Source organism: Camelina sativa, chromosome 8 (assembly GCF_030686135.1).
Source record: "Camelina sativa cultivar CO46 ecotype springtype chromosome 8, ASM3068613v1".
NCBI lineage: Eukaryota > Viridiplantae > Streptophyta > Magnoliopsida > Brassicales > Brassicaceae > Camelina > Camelina sativa.
Window position 1 is genome coordinate 7773828 of NC_141887.1, and position 22373 is coordinate 7796200.

General features: G+C 32.2%; 2 protein-coding genes and 1 pseudogene across 3 annotated transcripts; 2 read left to right on the forward strand and 1 right to left on the reverse strand.

Moving 5' to 3' along the window:
* The first annotated feature begins 330 nt into the window (after positions 1 to 330).
* LOC104706722 (GDSL esterase/lipase At4g10955-like) lies at positions 331 to 2460 on the forward strand. Its single transcript, XM_010422935.3, has 4 exons — positions 331 to 727; positions 892 to 1029; positions 1200 to 1821; positions 1977 to 2460. The coding sequence occupies exons 2-4, from the start codon at positions 968 to 970 to the stop codon at positions 2331 to 2333; spliced, it is 1041 nt and encodes a 346-aa protein (XP_010421237.1). The 5' UTR covers positions 331 to 727; positions 892 to 967; the 3' UTR covers positions 2334 to 2460.
* A 5532-nt stretch (positions 2461 to 7992) lies between these two features.
* On the reverse strand, positions 7993 to 9772 carry LOC147939789 (uncharacterized; annotated as a pseudogene). Its single transcript, XR_015563654.1, has 5 exons — positions 9521 to 9772; positions 9405 to 9443; positions 9024 to 9323; positions 8527 to 8916; positions 7993 to 8434 (listed from the first exon to the last, which is right to left on the reverse strand). The product of XR_015563654.1 is annotated as an uncharacterized LOC147939789 (transcript).
* A 3067-nt stretch (positions 9773 to 12839) lies between these two features.
* LOC104706723 (GDSL esterase/lipase At4g10955) lies at positions 12840 to 15555 on the forward strand. Its single transcript, XM_010422936.3, has 4 exons — positions 12840 to 12933; positions 13736 to 13938; positions 14128 to 14749; positions 14878 to 15555. Exons 2-4 carry the CDS (start codon positions 13829 to 13831, stop codon positions 15280 to 15282), a joined length of 1137 nt encoding a protein of 378 aa, XP_010421238.1. The 5' UTR covers positions 12840 to 12933; positions 13736 to 13828; the 3' UTR covers positions 15283 to 15555.
* Positions 15556 to 22373: the final 6818 nt, after the last annotated feature.

Genomic DNA, 22373 nt, shown 5'->3' on the forward strand with positions numbered 1-22373 from the left:
ATTGTAAATAAATTTACGGAAAACAAATTTCATTTCATTATTTAATTTATGAAGCAAAACCAGTTTCATCAATATTTTGTCTTTTACTTTTTAAGAATTGTAGACTAAGTTTGCATTTCACTAGATAATGTGAGCAAAAGAGAATTCAAATTGCAAGACTTTATGTAGTTTTCTCAAATGATATTTATATTTATATAAGTAAGGTGCCGAGAAAGTCTTTAAAAATATATATACTTGAAAATCTAGTAGAAATTAATTGTAGGTGTAAGATGATAGAACATAAATGATATTTTTAGATTTTTTAAAAACTATCCATTTCCATGTGAAATTGAACCGACAATTTCCATCACAACTTATTTTCCTCCTCTCTTTTCAACATAAGAAAATAAAAAGGAACTTGTTGTGGAAGGTGTGGGTAAATTCCCCATGGAGATACACAACGCAAGACATCTTTAAATATTGATCTTCCCTAGTTATTTTGTTGTACATCGTGACAATTTTTATGTCTAGAAAAAAAGATAGCAGTTCCTCTTTTTCTTTAATTTTGAAAATAGAGTTTTCTTTATCTCTATTCAGTTAAACTAATAAATGACTTGAGTTAGACCACTCAGTGTGATTTTTTTTCTTTAATATTCGCTCAAATGTCCTTCTTTTAAGGCGGATCATCAAGATTCAACCGTGTATGTGGTTTCTTGAGTAGCCATCTCTTCAAGTTACGAAACCTGGGGTACGTGCTATTTTTGTATCTACAGACTACATCTATAAAAGCGTTAAATAAGGAAAAAAAATACTATTGTATCTACTAGACAGTATGTAGATACTTTTGATTTTTAAAGTTATGTTCAAATTATACTTTTATTCATTAGCTTCGTCACATTTTTTCGTATGTAGTTTTGGGTGGTTACTATTAGTTCTAACATATAAGCGATAAGAAGAAGAAGAAGACGAGTGTGAAGGAAGATCGCTGATGGCCTCACGCAGAGAGATATTAAGCATTTCTGGTCCCCCTCCAATTCCAGTATTTGAATGGTAAAGCAATATTTAGGCCTCTGTGTTCATTTTTCTTTTGACTTCGACACTTTTGCATGTGCGTATCAGATTTAAATATAAATAGTATTTCATAATGAGGATACAAATAATAATAATATCCATATCTCTACTCGATTGATTTTATGGTACCATTGGTTTGTTTTTAATAGGAACAATTTGTACCACCGAGCGTCATTGATATCATGTTTGGTGCAAGGAGTCTACACAATGGAACGACACAGACAACAAAACCGTTATGGTTCCAACTCAGTGGCTAGTCCTTGGTGGATGTTTTACAATTTCACGTTAATTCAACAACTTAGGGACTCATCTGACGGCTCCATATACGGTGCCGTTTTCCAGAACAACATCACTTACCATAATACCCCCAACTCGATAGTACCTCCGCGTTACGTGATTGCATTACGTGGAACGATCCTAACACTACAAACTATGGCTTGTGATGTGAAACTTAACATGCGTTTCGCCTTCGAGAACCTCCACCGCGGGGGCAGGTTTGTACAAGCCATTCAAGCAATCCAAAATCTGGTGACCACTTTTGGAAACAGAGCTGTCTGGATCGCTGGACACTCTCTAGGAGCTGGCCTGGCACAACTCGCGGGGAAGATCATGGCTATGTACGGATGCCCCGTCGAAGCTTACACGTTTAACCCGCCTATCTCCTTGATTCCTCTAGAGCAGCTAGTTGAGAGTGAGGATCTTAAATGTGCGGTCAGACTCATCAGAGATATCGCCAAAGCCGGCATAGCCAGAGTCCTAGACCTAAATGAGGTATCTATAAAGCTTTCTATGAAATAATCATTTAAAATATATTGAAAATATTGTTACTATCAAAAACAATGGTACAACATTAAAAAAAAAAAAAAAAAATAGTAGAATATTAGACTTGATCTCCTCTTGATACACTTATCTTGATATATATACAGGGTCAAGGAAGCCATCTATTTATGAATTTAGCTTCCTGGAGACCTCATTTGTTTGTGAACCAATCAGATCCAATCTGCTCAGAATATATTGGTTATTTCAATCACAGAGACGATATGGGTGAGCTGCAACTCGGCAGGATCGAGAGGTTGGCTAGATACTCGATTAGGAGAATATTGTTCGGAGGGGGAGGAGAAAGTTCGTCGTCGTCGTATTCTTCGGAAGAGCATCTCCATTTTCTTCCGTCTGCCTTTGTGATGGTGAACACATTCATATCACCGGATTTTCAGACAGATCATGGGATTCATCAATGGTGGAATCCTTTGCTCGGACATTATTCATACCAATTTAATGTATGATTTGGGCTTTCATTGCTTTAGTTATGTTCTTGTCAGCTGAATCTTCTATACAAATTAAAACATTGTAGGGGATTTTTGGTTGCATGTCATGTCAGACTTTTTTTTTAAACAGATATTTGGCATTTTAGTAGGTTTCCCAAACGTAGGCCTCCAATGGTAAAAGCTAGGGTTGGGAATCCGAACCGAACCCGATTTTTCCGAACCGAACCGAACCGAAATTTGGACAAATCAGTTCGGTTATTGTCGTGATTGTTATCCGATCGGAAAGGAAAAAAACAATTTCGGTTTTGTATTCGGTTCGGTTCAGAAAGGGTAAACCGACGGGTAACCGAAAATTAAACCTACCTATATAAACTATGTACACCGGTTTAATTAGTTCTAACCTAATCCTAAAACCTAAAAAACTTTTGCTCTCTACGGCGACTGCGAGTGCGACAAAGAGAAAGATTTGTCCGATTTCTTGTTTGAATCTTCTCCTAGCTCTTAATCTTCAAGGTACGTACTTCTCTCTGAATCTTCTCCAAGCTCTTCTCTCTTAAGCTTCTCCAAGTTCTTTGATGTTTTGTTTGTAATTACTTGGATCTTTAAAATTGCAAGAATAGTGTAAATAAGGCATCGTTTATGAGATATAAGTTGTTGTCCGCTTATGATTCATACTTCATAGTATTCTTACTTTGATCTTCTTAATCGAGAAAACAGTAGTCTAATTGTATTCTTAATCGAACCGATTTGGACTGTGGTTGTTTGTCTTAGGCTTTTAAGTTCATTGATCACTAGGCCATGGCAATATAGTAACTCAATATTTTAAGACTGGTTGATATTGTCTTATTGACGTATCTTTTAAATCCTTATTGTGACACATTACCTTTGGATGCCTTATTATAAATCGGGTCTCAGTGTTTTGATTGTTGTATTATGAGCATTTGCATTTCCATTACCTTTGTGTAGTTCTTTCTTGTGGATGTTTGTCTAATTGTGTTTTATTTGATCAGGTCTGCTATGTCTCACGATTCTGGTGAACACAACAACAAACCGTTTCTGCCTGGTGAGGTTGATGGAGAAGATGCTCCGTCAGGTGCTTCCGTTTGAGGGAAAAGAAGAAGAACACAGCGAGACACTTCTCCTCTTCCGTCCCAACCGAGGAAAAAGCTAGGCCATAGAGCTCCGGTGTGGGAGCATTTCATTCAACAAGTGCATGAGCCTGCACTTGCAAACTGTCGTTACTGTGGTCAAGAGATCGATTGTGACACAGTGATACATGGAACAAGTGCCATAAATAATCACATTAAAAGGTGTAAGTTGTTCAAGATGCACGACGAGAGTGGTACTTAGAAGGTATTGGCTGGTGATAGCAGTGGTGTAATGACAGCAATCAAGTATGATCAGGGTTTGTTTCGAAGGTCTGTCAACGAGATGATTGTACTCTGTGAGCTTCCGTTTGCATTTGTGGAGTCGGAGGGGTTTAGGAGACTTTGCAGCATACCAAATGCATCCTTGTAAGAGGAAAGGATCATTGGTATTTTGTCAATCCTGGTAATCTCTTCTAACTTTTGGCTCCACACATTATTTTTTGAACAATTGTAAATTGTCTCCCAAAGTCTCTTTACTTGAGACGAGACAAGTAGGAATCCAACTGTAGGATTGCCTTCTGAACTTGTTGTTTTTTGTAAATTGTCTCCAATAGTCCTATGTATGTGACTAGGATTGACTAATGTTGTTGTTTTTTTGTAAGAAAAACTTGTATTCTATGATGCTTAATGTCATGAATCTATATGTTAATGTTGGATCGTTCTGTGTTGTGTGTTTGACTAATGTTGGATTGACTAATGTTGGATCGTTCTGTGTTAATGTTGTGTGTTTTGAGTACATGCTTGTATTCTGTGTTGTGTGTTTTGGGCGACATAACCGAACCCACCGAACCGAAATAACCAAGCATGTAACCGACCCGAATCGAACTTGTTTTCGGTTACATTCGGTAGAGTATTCAATTTCCGAATTAACCAAAAAATCGAAAAACCGAACCGAATTAACCGAATTAACCAAAGTCGCAGGCCTAGTAAAAGCAGTTTAAGCGTTGCAGATCATACAGATCATGCTGGAAAAGTGCAGATTATGTTGATTGAGCAGTTCAAATTATATGCTTGAATGGTAAAAACATATCAAACAGTGTAAATCATATAATAAACTGTAAATTATTTAGAAACACATCCAATTCAGTAAATTTATTTAAACAAATGATAAAATTATTGTAAAATAAACATAGTTTTTTTTTTAATATAGATTATTTTCTAAATAGTTTTACAATTTGAAAACACTAAACACAAATTATCCAAATGCAACAAAAATCCATAACATATCTGCAATATTTTCCCATAACATATATGTGATTGTACATCATGTAAGATGAAACAACGTTGCATCACATCCCAAAAGTCAGGCGGCTTTCGTTTAAATGATTTTACAATCTTACATACCTGTTAATAAGATTACAACATTTTAGTATACAAGTTTAATATATACTAAAGTTACTAAATTTATGTTGGTTGTGAAAGATATTTTAAATACTTACTTCATGATCTTTCCACCATGAATCAGATGCAGATATAACGGATGTAACAGGATCAACTATAATTCTCGTAGAATTTTGCAGAAGTTGCTTGTACTTCTTGTATTTTCTTTTTAGTTGATCAAGTTTTTCTTTGAAAAACCGATAGTTTATATTTAGATTGGACTCCTTGTTGAATTTTTCAACCAATAACTCTCTTCCAAGGGGTGTAGGATCTTTGAAGCGGTAACCATTCATAGCAATTGCTTGATCGTACAAATCAAATAAAAATTATTTCTCGACTATAAGTCCATTTGAAATTTTTTTCGATCAACAAGTTTGATTTTTTTTTAAATTTAGTGTACTTAAATTCTAACTAAAACTTAGACAAATTTGTAACTTTATACTTGTGCTGATGTTTCTGTAGGAAAATTTGTATTTTCGTGCACGGACGAATTTCTGTTTTGTCTGCGGTTAGCCATACCTACAAATACAATTTTAATTTCATTTTTAGTTATTATATATAAGAGAAAATTTAGAAAATTCTAACTAATATTTTCTCACCAAAAAGTTGATAATAACTTATTTATCTTAACTTAGATAAATTATTATATCTAACAATAAATCTTATAGTAGATAAGTGAGACTTATAAATAATCTACAAATTAAGTGAGATTTATAAATAATCTACAAAATTATGTGAGACATATGCATATATATTCAGTATAAGAGACTTATATATATATATATATTCATAAGCTTTAAAAGCTTCTGAGAAAATAGATTTACAATATTCTAAATGATTATCTAATACTAATTATTGAGTTCATAGCACATTTTTAATCTATAATAAAAATAATTATCTATCTCTAAATCTGATTAAATAAAGATTTATGTATATAAATTGTTCTAAACATGTAATCCTATACAATATATATTCATATATATATATATATATATATATATTAATATTAGGATAAAATATACCCAACAATTATGAATAAATATGATAAAGTAATCATAATTCCATGGAAAATATCTAATAACTAAGAAAATATTTTATCAAAAAAAACTTAGAAAAATATTAAGCACCACCATATATATATATATATATATACATATATACAAATATAAAATCAGCATTCTTATTACATAATTGGTTGAAAATTAAGACAGTTTACAATATCTATTATATAACATAAATTATATAACATAAATAGAACTACTAATATATTATGTAGCATAAATACATTTATTAATGAAATAAAAATATGTACCTTTCAACAAAAGAATATGGAAACAAGAGGTGATAGGTTGTAGCTTTGATTGCCTTTTGAATTCTGTAAAAAAAAAATTGAAGTTACAACAAATGTTATATAGCATAAATAGAACTACTAACATATTATATAACATAAATACATTTATTTATGAAATAAATATACACACATTTCAACAAAAAATGTGGAAACAAGAGGTGATAGAGTAGAAGCTTTGATTGTCTTTTGAATTTTGTACAAAAAATAGATGTTACAATAAATAGAAAAATTAAAAAAAATTAAAAAAAATGTTTATTTATTAAAAAAATACCTTTGATGGAGAGAAAATGAATGGAAATAGAGTTGATAGAAATTTGAAATATTTGATTTGCGTTGGTTGTAAAAGTAAAGAAATGGTGTATTATATAGAGGGTAAATCTGTTAAAACTGTGGACAAAATTTTGATCTGCCGATGGACAGCTTCAAAAGAATTGTAGACGAGTTAATAGGGTATTTCTCCTGCATTTATGGCTAAAAGACAAAAAAATAAAATAAAATGTCTACAGAGAAACTGCATTAACTTTAAAAAAAAAGTGTTGAATAGTGCTTTTATGACAGAAGAACTGTAGGTGAGGGTCTACTGCATTTTATCTGCTACTCCATTTAATTTCTTAAATGGAAAATAGTACATGTACTATTCATAATTGGAGAAATAGTCTAAGTCCCACTTGTGAGATAAAATGAGTGTAAGATAAAAATGGTGATAGACAAAGAGAGAGATGAGATGTGTGCGAGAGAGAGAGAGAAATAGAGAAAAAAGAAATAGGAAAAAAAAAAAAATTTGTCATCACACTTCATTATCTCTATCTATTCAAATATTTTGGTAATATGAATTTTTAAAAAACATTTTCAAATATATAAAAATTTATATTTTTTCTTTATAATTTGATATGCATTTTATTTGATGATTTTAATTGATAATGTTAAATATTTTTTACAAATTTTGTATCCGTACATCTTATTATGTGTACAGATGTTCATACACATTATTAAGTGTACAAATTTAATTTGTTTAATTTTTAGACTTTTAGATGTCTGTACCACAATGATTTTGTACAAATTACATCAATACACTTAATAATGTGTACAAACATCTATACACTTAATAAATGGTATATACATCTGTATAATTAATAAAGTGTACGGATATAAAAAATGTGTATAATATATTAAAAATTATTAAAACAAAATGCATATCAAATTATAAAATATATATATAATTCCTTATTCTTAGAAAACTCTTCTCTTTGTTTAAAGGCAATATCATGAACTTTAAACATAGTTTAAATTTTCGATCAAGAATCACTACAACAAATATGGGTATTGATAGCATACGATTAACGCTATGATATGGTTATTATAGCGTTTTCATGAATGCTATTAAATGAGACGCTATAATAGAGGGGCTATATACGATAGCGTTTCTGGCTTATGCTATCGTAGGTATCCTTCAATAGCATATATAAAATGCTATATTACAATGTTTAATAACACATATATCATGCTATATTTATATATATAATAGTACTTTATGCCTGCTATATATACGGTAAACGTAGCTATCTTTTCTTGCTATGATTTAATTTTTAGTATCTCTATGTTAATGCCATTTGATTAGTTATCTTAGCATCGGTGTTGAGCTATTTGTATCTGAGTTGTAGCTTTTATTATGTGCTACTAAGTGAGTATACAATGACTTCATCTGCCTGCTATAACGATCAATTACATTTGTCTTCTGATTACTATTAACCGTTCCCTATACAACATATTCAAATAAAGTTACAATTTGAAAGTAACCTGTGATAAAGCTGAAATTGTATTCTAGAATAGAAAATATCAAACATTGTTATGATACACAATGAGCATACGATCCAATTCCATAAATCCCAAACAAAAGAACACAAGTCTCATGCATTTGCCACAACAACAAAAGTAGAAAATGATACGGTTCTTACTCGACATCAAATGATGACAACTTTTTCTTCAGGCCATGCTATAATGGTACCAATAGCATCCTCCATACACTCAATAGCAGAATTAGGCCTCCAAACCTTCGCATCAGGCATCTTGACTACATCAATCCACACACGAACTGCATTATCACCCAAGAGAACGAAATGAACTAACTGCTCTAGGTTGTTTGAAGACCAGCGTCCTTCTGCAACAACCCTATTCTGACCGGTAATGTCCAGCAGTCTGCACTTCTGATCCTCCTTGACAATCCGTTTCGGAGAAGTATGCTGCATAGTATAAATAATATGCAAGGTTTACAAAGGCATCAGTGCTAACGATCATAACATATTTTATAAGTAACAAAAACGTTGAAATTTACCTGCTGAGATGAACTTGAAGGATATTATGTAAGTGGTTTTGAACTCTTCACAGGAGCTGCAGGAGTGAGTCCTTGTGACTGCGTGCGAGGAGATGTTGTAGCTGGTGCCTCTGTACTTAAATCTTCGATTAAAACTCTCTTGAATGGCCCTGCTACAAATGACTTCAAAGAGTCATGAAGATTTGAGATTTCTTCTGTTGGCCGCCAAAGAAATGTCTCAGGTTCATTAACCGCATCCACAAAAACTTTAATGGCATTTGGTCCAAGAGGAAGGCCATTCACCAAAGCTTTGGGATCACGAGTCTGCCAACGGCCTTCAGCAACAGGTTTATCATCATTTGATAGCCAATGTAGAAGTTTTCACTTGTTCATGGAAGTTATATTTGGGTTCTGTTAAACAAAATAATTCCAATATAGAAAAATTTTACTAGATTTAAGAACACTAAAACGTAGATATCAAATCCTAAGTACAATCAATCAGATTAAGAAAACATTACCTTAGGCGGAATGTCTTCTGGTCCTAACTCCTGCTCAATAGCATCAACGCAATCCTGAGGCCACGCAATAGTTTCTCCTACAGCTTGACCAGTACTAAACACATTTGTCGCAGGTCTCCAAATAAATGCATCTTCTTGAAAAGTCGTCTCCACCAACACCTTCACTGAATTAGGGCCCAACGGTACATTGTTGACGAAGTCCATGTGATCAAAAGACAGAATACAACCCTCAGCTACTTTAAATTTAGAGCCAGACCAATCATACAGAATGCACTTAGGCTGCGGTTTTTGGTTTACACTCTACAAAGGTAAATAATAGTTATAATCTGTTAACCATTCAGTGAACAACCTCAGCAAATCTCATTATATATTAACACTTACTCTTGGTGCTGAATGTTCACCAACTTCCGAAAATTGACGCTGTAAAATGAGAAGGAATGTAATTAGTTACCATTTTCGTAGACCATTAACCTAATGATATGGATTTCCAGACTTACAGGACTATTCAGTTTTGCAAGAGCATGTTGTAATTCATTGACCTGCTTCTACAACTGAATTTGGGTATGTTGCATTTGAGTCACATACTTGTTTTTCATCTGGAAACAAGTAAGTTTGGTCATACTCATTCCTCTACCCATTGCCCTCAGGCGTCCCGGATTGTCAGGTCCCAATATCTGAGCAAGAGTGTCTTCTTTTGGGTTTGATGATGATGATGATGGAGCATCAAACAAAACAAACTCATTTGTCATTTCCTATTAAATGTCAGACTTATGTTTATAGAGTTAAATTATAATGAAAAACGTAGAAGAGAGGATCATAAAAGAAATGACTTACAATCTTTGCAGCAGCATCCGTGTTCACTGTTTTCCCATATTTTTTAGTTCGTGAATTGACCCACACATTCAGTCTAGTCACTTCATTTGTGCTCTCTTTTCTCTGCGTAATTATAACACACATTCAGTGATATTAAGAAACCATTGTCAGAACTGGTGGCCAAAATATATTGATAATCATTGACTGACACTTACTAAATCTTCGGCCAATCTAACCATTCCTTTACGGCTACATGTGTGAGGAATCTGCTTACGTCTTCTTTCCTTGTATGAATCACTAACAACCTATATAAAAGTATTAGCACACTCTTGTGGAAGATAAATTAAGTACAAGTTAGTACCTTAAACTCTTGAGTAGTCTTCTCTTTGACAAACTTCCTCCACTCTGCCGTAGGAATATTGTCTGGTCGCAGCTTCATTCTTTCTACGTTGTTCGGAGCTTTCCTAATCTGATTAACCAAACATGACTTAGAGGACCTCCATAAACATCCCATTTGCTTCAAAACAGCAGTTTTCTCATATTCTCCATCTAGTTCAAACCGTATCTACAATAAAATAAAATAAAATAAAAAAGATAAGATAACAGTACTTAGAGCAAACTAATTGTGATTGTGACTGAAATCTGGGAAGACACACAGCTGTAATTACAACAACCAACGAAACACACTGCTGTGTATAGCGACTATAAACTCACTTTCAACTCACCTGAAAATCAGATCTGAGGAGAGCTGATGCGAATTAAGAGAGTGAGACAGATCGAATCGAGATGGAGAGAGATCTAAAGGATGAAATCGACTGAGATGGCGAGAGATCTAGAGGATGAAATCGACGGAGATGGCGAGAGATTGAGAAGATAATATCGACGGAGATGGCGAGCGTTGGAGAAGATGAACTCGACGGAGATGACGAGAAATGAAATCTCCGGAGACGGCAAGCAAAGGAGTCCGTGGAGATGACGAGCAAACGAGTCGACGGAGAACTCGAAGGTTTTGTCTTTTTTTTTTGTGCTATGAAATGTAAAGATTTTATTTTTCAGACCGCCAAAATGTAATTGTTTTTCTAAGTGTTGGCGGAATCAGGTGTTTTTAGTTCCCGCTTATTAATTTTTTAGGCATAGCATTAATGCAATACTATAAGTCTATTTGACAAACTCTCATTTCACTTTTAATAGCAGTTACAGAAATTGTGCTATTATAATCTGCTATCAATACCCATATTTGTTGTAGTGAATATAGAAAATAATAAATTTGAAAGTTCTAGATTCAAAACAAAATTATTATATCAAATAAAACAATATATAATAACTAATTCTAGTCTAATTTTCAAAAATATATCAAATTAATTAGAACCCCTGTTTTAAAAATCGGCCTCCATGGCCGAGTAATCGCCGGAAAAGCGCTCGGCGGCACCCAGCCGCCGCGATTTCACTATATTCGGTCGAAAAATCGGATCTGTGAAAAGCTCACCTTTTTAAAAAAAAATCAGTCAAAAATCGATAGTTTATGATTAGATCTGTAGATTTTGGGTATAAATATACTGGAAATCGAACAAAAATTGACTTAGAAAACGAAAAAAAATCAATATAGTTCGTGTTTTAGGGTTGTCTGCGCAGTCCAAAGGAAGAAGAAGAAGATAAAATACCTATTCTACCCTCGATTAAAAATGAATGATTAAAAAACTGTGGCTACGTTTCGTACCCGAGACACATGACACGCTTTCAATCGACATAGACCACTGCACTAACGAACTTATCTGTAATTTTTGTCAAAATATGACATATATATCTAATAGAATCAGATATAAGCCCTAAAACTAGTCTCTGATTAATTCCCGTGTAATCCCCGATTAATAGATTAATCGCTAGGCCCATCTCGACTGCCCGATTAATGCCTAGCGATTTTTAAAACATGGATTAGAACTAATACCAATGTTTAAAAAAAACATTATCATACGTTTCGCTTAGACCTAATTGTAGTACTAAATTATAGCCCAATCTTTCTGTTTTATTTTGCCGTCTACAGTTTTGAAGGTGTTGTGAACAGTCCCCTTCTAAATTAGATATGCATGTCTCATCAATAGTTCAATTCTTTGTGTTTCATTTGTATCCATGCAAATAACACTTACTAAACAATTGAAAATATGTATTTCAGAAAATAACGTGTAACCAAACTTAATACTTTTATTTTCCACATAAAAGTCAAGATGAATATTTTATATCTATCCGTACGTGTGTATACATAATCAAGATGAAGAAGAGGATAAGACATTGTCTTGTACGTGTGTATATAATATTGATCTTCACTTTTTATGTGCATACATGAAAGTGTAGTTTATATATATCAATAAGTTTGTTGATTTTAATAAGCTTAAGTCCTTTTTCTTTGTGGTGTGTTCTCTTACCCTTAGAAAGTAAAACATATAAATATTTATCAATCCATCAAAGATCGATGTACACAAAATACAGTATATCCTAACTTGCTTCTTCAAGATGGAGGGTCGTATGTGACTCTAATCTTTAATAACAAATCATGTAAGCTGGCGAGAGCAGGATTGGAGTATATATGATAACTTTGATTTTAATTGGTTGTACACCACAATCAAAAAATAATTTTAGGGTATATATGACTATTTTAATTGGGTTTGATCACGTATCCCTATACTGTGATAAAGAAGGTTTGTTTTCCTTTATATACGATTTGATAAATTGAAACAGTGGTACGCGGTCTCAAAAATTGATTCACACGTCTAAGTGTATTTTTAATTGCTAATTTGTAGAAATTTTGTGAATTGGTAAAAAAAGAAATAGTTGATACGGTCTGGCTCGTGTGAGTGTGCTTGTGTCTGTGTTGAATGGACAATCTCAAAGTCTCCGGATCCAAAAAGTCTTCCTATATTTAGCATCTATATAAATAGCAAGATGCTTTTCTGTGTTAACTCACTACTTCTTTTGTTGAACTCTTAAATTTCTAAACATATATATATATATATATATATATACAGCAGAAGAACTCTTAAGCTTAGTTTTATTAGAATTCGATTAGATTCGATTCTGATCCACCTCTAAGACAACGGAAAAGGTATTTTTTTTTTTAAAACACAACATGCATTTAGTAGAAAGTTTTGGCAGTGGCCAAAAAAGACTAGTGCATCAAAAACTGTTTTGGTTCTGTAGTTTTACATTTTCTCCATTTGTTTTTAAATCTCACGCAACAATTTAATTTCTTACTTTAGTAGTCATTATATCCCTCGTTATCCTCACGTTGCAAACAATATATATATGTGAAGATAATATATGTAACAGGTATAATAGTAGATCTACATTTTTGTAGAGTTGTAGTACATTAGCATATATATTTTTCTTCACCATGTTAAATTACATCAATTAGATTACTAATTTGGCAGTGTACGCACTACAAAATAAACGGGACATTACGTCAGTTATAAGTGGGGTTAACGTCGGTCATTCACTGACTCAAAAAACTTAACGTCGGTTTACAAACCGACTTCTTACCCTCCGACGCAAACTGTTTTTACACCGGTTTGGGAACTGACGCTAAGTTTAACGTCTAATATTAACGTCAGTTAAAACGTGACTCAAATGCTCAAACATAAAGTCAGTCTATGAACCGACGTAAGATGCCAATTTTTGTGTCTATATATATACAGTATTTATATATTATATATAAAACTATTAAATTTAAATTAGATTTTAGATTGCGATACCAAAACACTAAAAACAAAAACTTAACCCATTTATATATCAATTATTTGTCTGAAGAACATAATATTAATAAATTACAATATTTCCTGTAGACTATTATACTACTCACAAGTTACTGAAACCATGTTGCCACATTTACTTGGGTATGCTTTTGATAGCATATGAGACTCAGTTGAAGGTGTGATTGTAGCTACCTTCCAAGATTCATCTCCCTCGAAGCTTATAGGAAATAACAAGAAGAAGAAAAAGAAATGGGACGGGGTTCTCTCAGAAAAATGTTGGGAGGAGGAGCGATTGCCTCAGACTCAGAGACCGATAACTTCAGCATTTTTGGCCCCTTCCATCTTACATCTATTGACTGGTAAAATAAATTTTTGTTTTGTTTTTTTATTTAATATTAATTTTTTTTATAATATACGATAGAAGTTTTTATTGAAACTCTATAAACTCATGTGCCGTGCAGAAGTTTATTTAGTAAAGATTGACCTTTGGGAATATCTCATGTAGTCAGATTCTCAAAATAATTTGCTTTCCTTTTTTTTGCTAATAGGACCAGTTTGTACTACCGAACCTCAGTGGCATCAAGTTTGGTAAATGGAGTGTACACACTGGAAGGGGACAGGCTTGAGAAACGGGTAGGTTCCGCGTCACTAGCCAAACCTTGGTGGGAGTTTTTCAACTTCACTTTGCTCGAAACCTTGATGGATGACGACGGCTCCATATATGGTGCCGTTTTCGAATACAAGCTTTACAACCTTTACCAAAACACCCCACATGTGAAAGTTCCACACCATGTGATCGCCTTTCGCGGCACGATGCTAAAAGGGAAAACTTGGAAGTCTGATATGAAACTTAACCTCAAAATAAGCTTCAACAACCTCCATCAAGGCGGCAGTCCTATGCATGCTGTAAAAGCAATCCGCCATATGGTGGAAAAATATAGCGAGACAGCTATATGGCTGGCTGGACACTCTTTGGGAGCCGCGCTAGTGTTGTTGGCTGGAAAGACCATGACAAGTGTTGGATTCTTCCTCGAAAGTTACATATTCAACCCACCCATCTCGTCTATTCCTTTAGAGCAGCTACCTGGGGGAGATGTGATTAAAAATGTGTTTCAGATCGCCAAGAGTGTTGTCAAAGCCACCGTAGCCATGGCCTTAACCGATCTAAAGGTAACTTAAAATCATCTTAAGTGTAAAGATAACTAGTTTAGTTAACTATGGTGGTTTAGTCATCATGTTAGTCAGAGTTTTCGAAGTTAGTTTTATTATGAGATAATGTTTGTTTTATATTATTATAGGTTCAAGATCAAGTCGATCCAATAACAGCATCGTGGATACCTTACTTATATGTCAACCCAGCGGATCCAATATGTGCAGGATATATTGATTACTTTAGACACAAAACCTACATGTCTGAGATCGGTGCAGGAGAAATCGAAAGAACCGGTGCAAGAAAATCAGTTAGGAGTCTATTGGTCGGAAGAATTAGACGAAAATCATCAACTTCGGATTTGTCAACGGAACCTCTTCACCTTCTTCCATCAGCAGATATGACTGTAAACAATAACAAGCCGACTAAGTCTACGACAGCTCATGGGCTTCAACAATGGTGGGAGCGAGACTCTACCCTGCTGGCAAATTGGGAAAGTTGCTGCATTAGGCCTTACCCTGAAGGCGAGTTGGAGCAGTTAACCCTACAATAAACAATAACAATGACTTTGAGGGTCACATATATCATGCAGTGTTTGGTTTGGTTAACTGGCTTTAGGTTTTCTATTATCTTGTTCTGGTGATCTTTTAGTTCCGAACCCTTATCTACCCCTTTTCCTTTTCCATTTCTCTCTTTCCCATGTTTTAGATTTTTTTTTCATGTAATTGTTGATAATTCCAATTTTCTTAAAACTACTTTAAATTTTACAACAAAGATAATATAAAAGTATAATGTTAAGAGTCTTCTAGTTAAATATAAGTTATAAGTAATCTATTATAATGTTAGTTAGATAAATAACAAAATTCTAGAACTAAATAATATGTCATACTGGAAATGGATATCGAGTTGTTTGTAAAAAAATCTGTTTCAAAAATAAATAAAAATCATTTAAAATATGTTTCAAAAATGAATAAAAATCATTTTATGGAAAAAAAATATTGCATCTAAACATATAATATATCATATTAAAATGTAACATACGTGTGTTATAGAACTAAAATCTGAAAATAAAATAAAATGAAACTTTAGAAAGGAGACAGATCTACTTCGGGGTAGGGAAAGAGCTAAAAACTAGTCATTGGTTGTTGAACGATGGAGGAAGAACGGGAAAATAGTCAAAATCAGCTTAAACTATTTGTTAAACGCTTTTTCTTATTTAAACTATATTAAAATTCAAATTTGTTACTTGAACTATATGAAATATTGTCAATTTCAACATCTGTTGGAACGTTGTTAAGTCCGAGTTTAACAATGCTGAGTCAAACGATCTGTAGTGTCCACATGGCATTATGACTAATCAAAACTTTAGTTTTGGTCATTTCTAGGTGCGTTGTGGCAAGAAACAAAGCGTTTGAAAAAAAATGGGATATTGAAGTCCATTTTCGATTGTGTAGTGAGACTTCATTTTTGGTCATTTCTTGCCACAACACACCCAAAAATGACCAAAATTACGTAGTTTTAGTAAGTCCCAGTCCTATGTGGATGTCACGGATCATATGACTCAACACCGTTAAACTCTGAGTTAACACTGTACAAACATATGTTAAAATTAACAACATCTCATATAGTTTCGGTAGTAAATTTGAATTTTAATACAGTTCATATTGTTATGTGCAGGGTGCCGAAGTTTAGGCATGAAAAAGCGTTCGACAAATAGTTGGGGTTGATTTTGGCTGTTTTCCCGAGCAAGAACATACCAAGAGAGCCAAAATGAGTGCAACAATGCCAACACGGAGACATCTGATATAAATAGTTAACGTAATCAGGATTAGGGTCCAACATCTTATTATATAAAGCTTGATGTCAAAGTTACTCATTAACAAGATCGTGACATGTGTCAATTGTATCATTCAGATGTTGACACATGTCAATTTTAATTTTATTAAAATTTATAAAAATAAAAAAGTAAAATTTCAAAACCTACCATAAAAAGGTTTTATATAAAAGTAAAATAGACAAAAGAAAACCTAATTTTATTTAAAATCTTTAAAAGAAAAAAAAAAATCTTTGTAAACTTCCAAATATAAAATTCAGCAAAACTCTAAAACTCACTGGAGAAGATCATCTCAAAGGTTGTTATGGTGGAGATACTATTTGTCAATATGTCGAAGAATCTTACAAAGTCGAGATATGTCACAAAGACTTGGTACGGAAGCATTGGTACCATTATATCTATATTCCAGAGCTACGTTTTGGACACATAGAGTTTAAAGTTATGGTTTCGTAAAAATTTCAGCCACAAGATGCTGCATGCAAATCGTAACAAAGAAAAATCAAATATGAAGTTGGACAATAACCGATCATTTGAACGGTTAGCGAGTAAGACTACTCTTCGGAAAGCATCGTCAACCTCCCTTCTGCTGTATTTTTCTTAGTGTATGGCGCATACATATGCGTATGTCACAATTGTGTTACAATAATTCTGTACAACGTCTTTGTAAGGATTCTTTGAATTTATTGAAAGTATGATTTGTGGGAAAAAAAACATCCAAATATAAAACAAAACTATTCACAGTTTTAAAAATATTAAAAAGCAATTATAAGAAAATTATAAAATTTAAACAGCTTTAAAATTTAAAAAAGATTATTATAAGGAAATTATATATATATATATATATCATAAAATTCAAAATTATAATATATTTTATTTATTTTAATTAGTTGCTAATTTTACAAGAAAAATGATTACTTTTTATATAAGATAAAAAATGATTGTGAAAATATACAATTAATTACTGTTTCTAAAAAATGTAAATACTCACCTTTACATAAAGAAAAAGATGGTTGACGTATGGTCTCATATTTTTTTCACCAATCAAATAATTTATTCAAAAAGACTGTTATTGTAATATATAGGATAGAAGTATGTAATATTAATGTATGCGTTTTTGTAACTACAAAAATGTTAAAGTGAACAGACATATAATAAGTTATTTAATGTGTTCATAAAGATAAATACACTTTTAACGGTAAAATTTATTTGTGTGTACAAATACACTTTTAGTGGTAATGTATATAGTAGATTTGTATATGGATATACATTAGTGTATTATAGCAAAAAAAAATAACTATTTTCTATAACTAAAAGTTTATCTCTTTACTTTTATACATTGTTTTTACTTATGAAAAGAATTAAATATACATTTTTTGTTAAATTTAATTTAATTTTAATAACTTTGAACTCATCTACAACTTTTTTCTTTAATTAAAAGTGTATCTGTTTACTTTTTTTTTTCAACCAAACAATAAATCAAAAGGAAATTCCTCGGTTAGTTGTCTAAACTGGAGGAAAGGGGTTTACAAAAGAAACTTCAGAGATAAGAGAACGCAAAGCACATGCAAGACAATCTGCCTTCATATTTGACGCACGCGAGATTAAAGAAATATACAATAGTGGGAAGGACTCCAGCGAGTTAAACTCATCGAGCAGGTTGGAGAAGGACGGCCAATCTTCAGGGACTCCACAATAGTGAGTAACTCAGCACAACCAGTCTCGAAATGTCAACAAGCGATCCCTGCAGCACATATCTGCTCTATGACCGACAACGACGCTTCTAAATCCGAATGTAGGGGGAGGGGCTCTGTTTTAGACACTTGGCCCCCAACAACAAGGTTCACTAGAGAAACCCCTCTAAAAAACAAAATCCAAATTCGAGTACACCAACTCATGTGGAAAAACCTCTGATGAAACCGGAGTCGGAGATAAATCCCAAATTTCACATGAGCGAGGGCATTTAAAGAAAACATGATTAATAGTCTCAACTGTAGAGTCACACCATTTACACCAAATATCACATTGGACAACTCCGTGTATCAATTTATTTTTATAGATAGTTTTTATTTACTAAAAATATTTATTTTATATTCTTTGTTAAATTTTATTTTATTTTAAAAACTCTAAACCCGCACATCGGGCGGATCGTAATCTAGTCATATATATTGGACAATATTTGGGTTCACCCTATCATATATATAGACAATACTTGGGTTCACCCCTAAGGGTGGACCTCTTCATTCACCTCCTTATAAAATAAAATAAAAATAAAAATTGTATACATCATTGTAAAATAAAAATCTCAAACTGTTTTTTTATAAACCAAACCGATATATAATTACGTTCTAATTGTAAAATTTAAATCCTAACCACCTCATTTGTAAACCCAAACCGACATATAATTTCGTTTTAATTGTAAAATCTAAACCCTAACCACTTCATTGTAAACCCAACCGACATATAATTTCTTTCTAATTGTAAAATCTAAACTCTAACCACCTCATTTGTAAATCCAAACCGACATATAATTTCATTTTAATTGTAAAATCTAAACCCTAAACATCTCATTTGTAAACTCAAACCGGCATATAATTTTGTTTTAATTATAAAATATAAACCCTAACCACTTCATTGTAAACCCAACCGACTTATAATTTACTTCTAATTGTAAAATCTAAACTCTAACCACATCATTTGTAAACTCAAACCGACATATAATTTCGTTTTAATTATAAAATTTAAACCCTAACCCTCTCATTTGTAAACTCAAACTGACATATAATTTCGTTTTAATTGTAAAATCTAAACCCTAACCACTTCATTTTAAACTCAACCGACATGTAATTTCGTTCTAATTGTAAATCTAAACTCTAACCACCTCATTTGTAAACCCAAACTGACATATAATTTCGTTTTAATTGTAAAATCTAAACTCTAACCATCTCATTTGTAAACCCAAACCGACATATAATTTCGTTTTAATTGTAAAATCTAAACCATAATTCTCATTTATAAATCCAAAGCGATATATAATATCGTTTAATTATAAAATCTAAACAAAGTCAATATTTAACTTTTCCTAACTAAAAATATACATAATTTGTTTTCTTAAATTTTTTGATTTTTAATTAATTTTGATTTATTTTTTAAATGAAATGTTAGATAGAAAATTTTTGATTAGTTGAAAGAGGAGAAGGTAAATACAAGCCTTCACTCCTAGGAGTGAACCTAAGTATTTCTCATATATATTGATCTGTTGTTGAGAAATTGTGATGCCAACGAAACATTGGCCTCTTGTGGTTTTAAATAGAACAATTAATGACAAATATTTTTGTTAGATGTAAGACAATATCATTAGATTCTTGCCAGTGAAAACGGCTTTAATAGTAGCAGTTACACAAGCAAGCAAGCCAAGATGGAAACATATATGTATAGCTAGCTCTAAACTTTGATCATCCATACAAATCGATATTTCTATTGAAGAAAAGCGGTCACATAATATAGAAGTTCAGACAATCATAATGGCGGTTCTATTATTTTTGGTGAAATTGTTTTGTATTGATAGTTAAACTGTTACACATGACTTGACTGGAGAAAAGTCATCAAAACAAAAATCAGACCTTGATAGAATGAAGAAAGTTCTATCTTCACTTTTGCATCTTACATCCCAAAATTCTGTCTCTATTCGACATACGGACCCTCGTAGTACAATAATACAGATAATACAATAATATCGATGGTGAAGTGAAAATTAAAAGAATATGGTCCCTTGTAGTGTGCAACTTGCAGATGATAATATATATCCTTCTACGTACAAACAACCACAACCATATATAGTATGTAAACCAATTATATAGATATATATAATTAATGTAAACCAACCCATGTGATCACATAAAAATAACAAAATTATTACATATACTAATCAGACCGTGATAGAGCACGGGTTGAAATTCTTTTTATTTATATTATAATTTTTGAATAAAATATAATTTATATGATTATTTTTAAAAGTTTTTTAGATAAAATATTATGAAATAAAATTATATGCTAAATAATGTATGATGACTTGAAAAAAATACCTATTTTGTAAGTTTTATATTGTTAATTTTGTAATTTTATGTATGACAAATGGTTATGTTTGTTGTTTATTTTTATTTTAATTTTTGAACATGTTTGGTGAAAGTTTTTTAATATGATGGTAAGATTTTATTTTCAGTTACACAATAAGATCTCGGAAATCACGATTAAGTGTGATAAATTGCCAAGATTTTTTTTTACGCCTAATAATATATTTTTATGCCTAACAGTATATGTTTTGTAACAATACATAGAATACTAAAGATTTTATTTAGTAAATTGTATTAACCATTAGAATATTCTCTTTAAGAAGATTCTTTGGGATATTCTTAAGTGTATTCATAAAGCCCATTGGATTCTTAAGTGTATGCTAAATACGATGACCTGAAAAAATACCTATTTTGTAATTTTTTATATTGTTAATTTTGTAATTTTATGTATGAGAAATGGTTATGTTTGTTGTTTGTTTTTATTTTAATTTTTGAACATGTTTGGTTAAAGTTTTTTAATATGATGGTAAGATTTTATTTTCAGTTGCACAATAAGATCTCGGAAATCACGTTTAAGTGTGATAAATTGCCAAGATTTTTTTTTTATGCCTAATAATATATTTTTATGCCTAACAGTATATATTTTGTAACAATACATGGAATACTAAAGATTTTATTTAGGAAATTGTATAAAACATTGGAATATTCTCTTTAACAAGATTCATTGGAATATTCTTAATTGTATTCATAAAGCCCATGGATTGTCCAATTAATCTATAACATTTTTTTGTAACCAACCTATATTTAATGTATAATCTATTTTGTAACCAACTTATAAAAATTATATAGTCTACAAAAAATGTTGTGTACTTCCGTTCTATTGTATAGGAGATTGTGTATATTAGTTTTGTTAGTCAATAAATTTGAATTTAATTTGGTAATAACGTCAATAATTTCAGCAGTTGGGAAAAATCAATTTGGGTAAAGAAAAAATAAAGCTTGGTTTCCACACTCACATGTCATTTGAGATTTGGCCAGGGTTCTTGGTGTCGTTTACCTCGGTCACAGGCTCTACGACCGAAGGTATTCATTGCTTGGTTGGTAGTCTTTTTCACTTTTTATCTTGCTTCTCCTCGAACCTACGAACCATGTCTTTAGTGTATCGATCATAAATCAGGTTGATTATTTAGTTTGATTTCACTTGGAAATGAAAAGTGACTCTTCTAGGTTTCCAACAATTTTAAAATCATCAAACATAGTGTTTGATTGGTAACAGTTTTACAAAGTTTTACAAATATAGTCTTAAAATTTATCAATTACAAAAGCACTGCTAAAAACTTTACTCTTAGTCTTTTTTTTTTTTTTTTTAAACACCACTTGTTTTCATTTCATTAAGATAGAAACCAAGTACATAGAGATAAGGATTATGAGAATCCACAGAGTAAAACACTACAACAACAAAGGGCATTCCCCAATGCCTTACAAAGATAGAGAAAAAGATAGATAGGATTAGTCAATAATGGTTCCTCCAAAGCTTTGAGGCAAAGGCTAGCTAGCCTTTTGGTATATGTGAGGTCAGGGATCATCGACATTTCTTCCATGAACAGGTCAATGGAGGAACATATAGCCACTGTCTCGGACAAAGTGACGTTGAGGAAGGGGTCAGAGCCATGGATCTCACCGGTATGAGAAGATCTACATAAAGTAGGACTTTGACAATGGTTCGAGCAATGTTGGTTA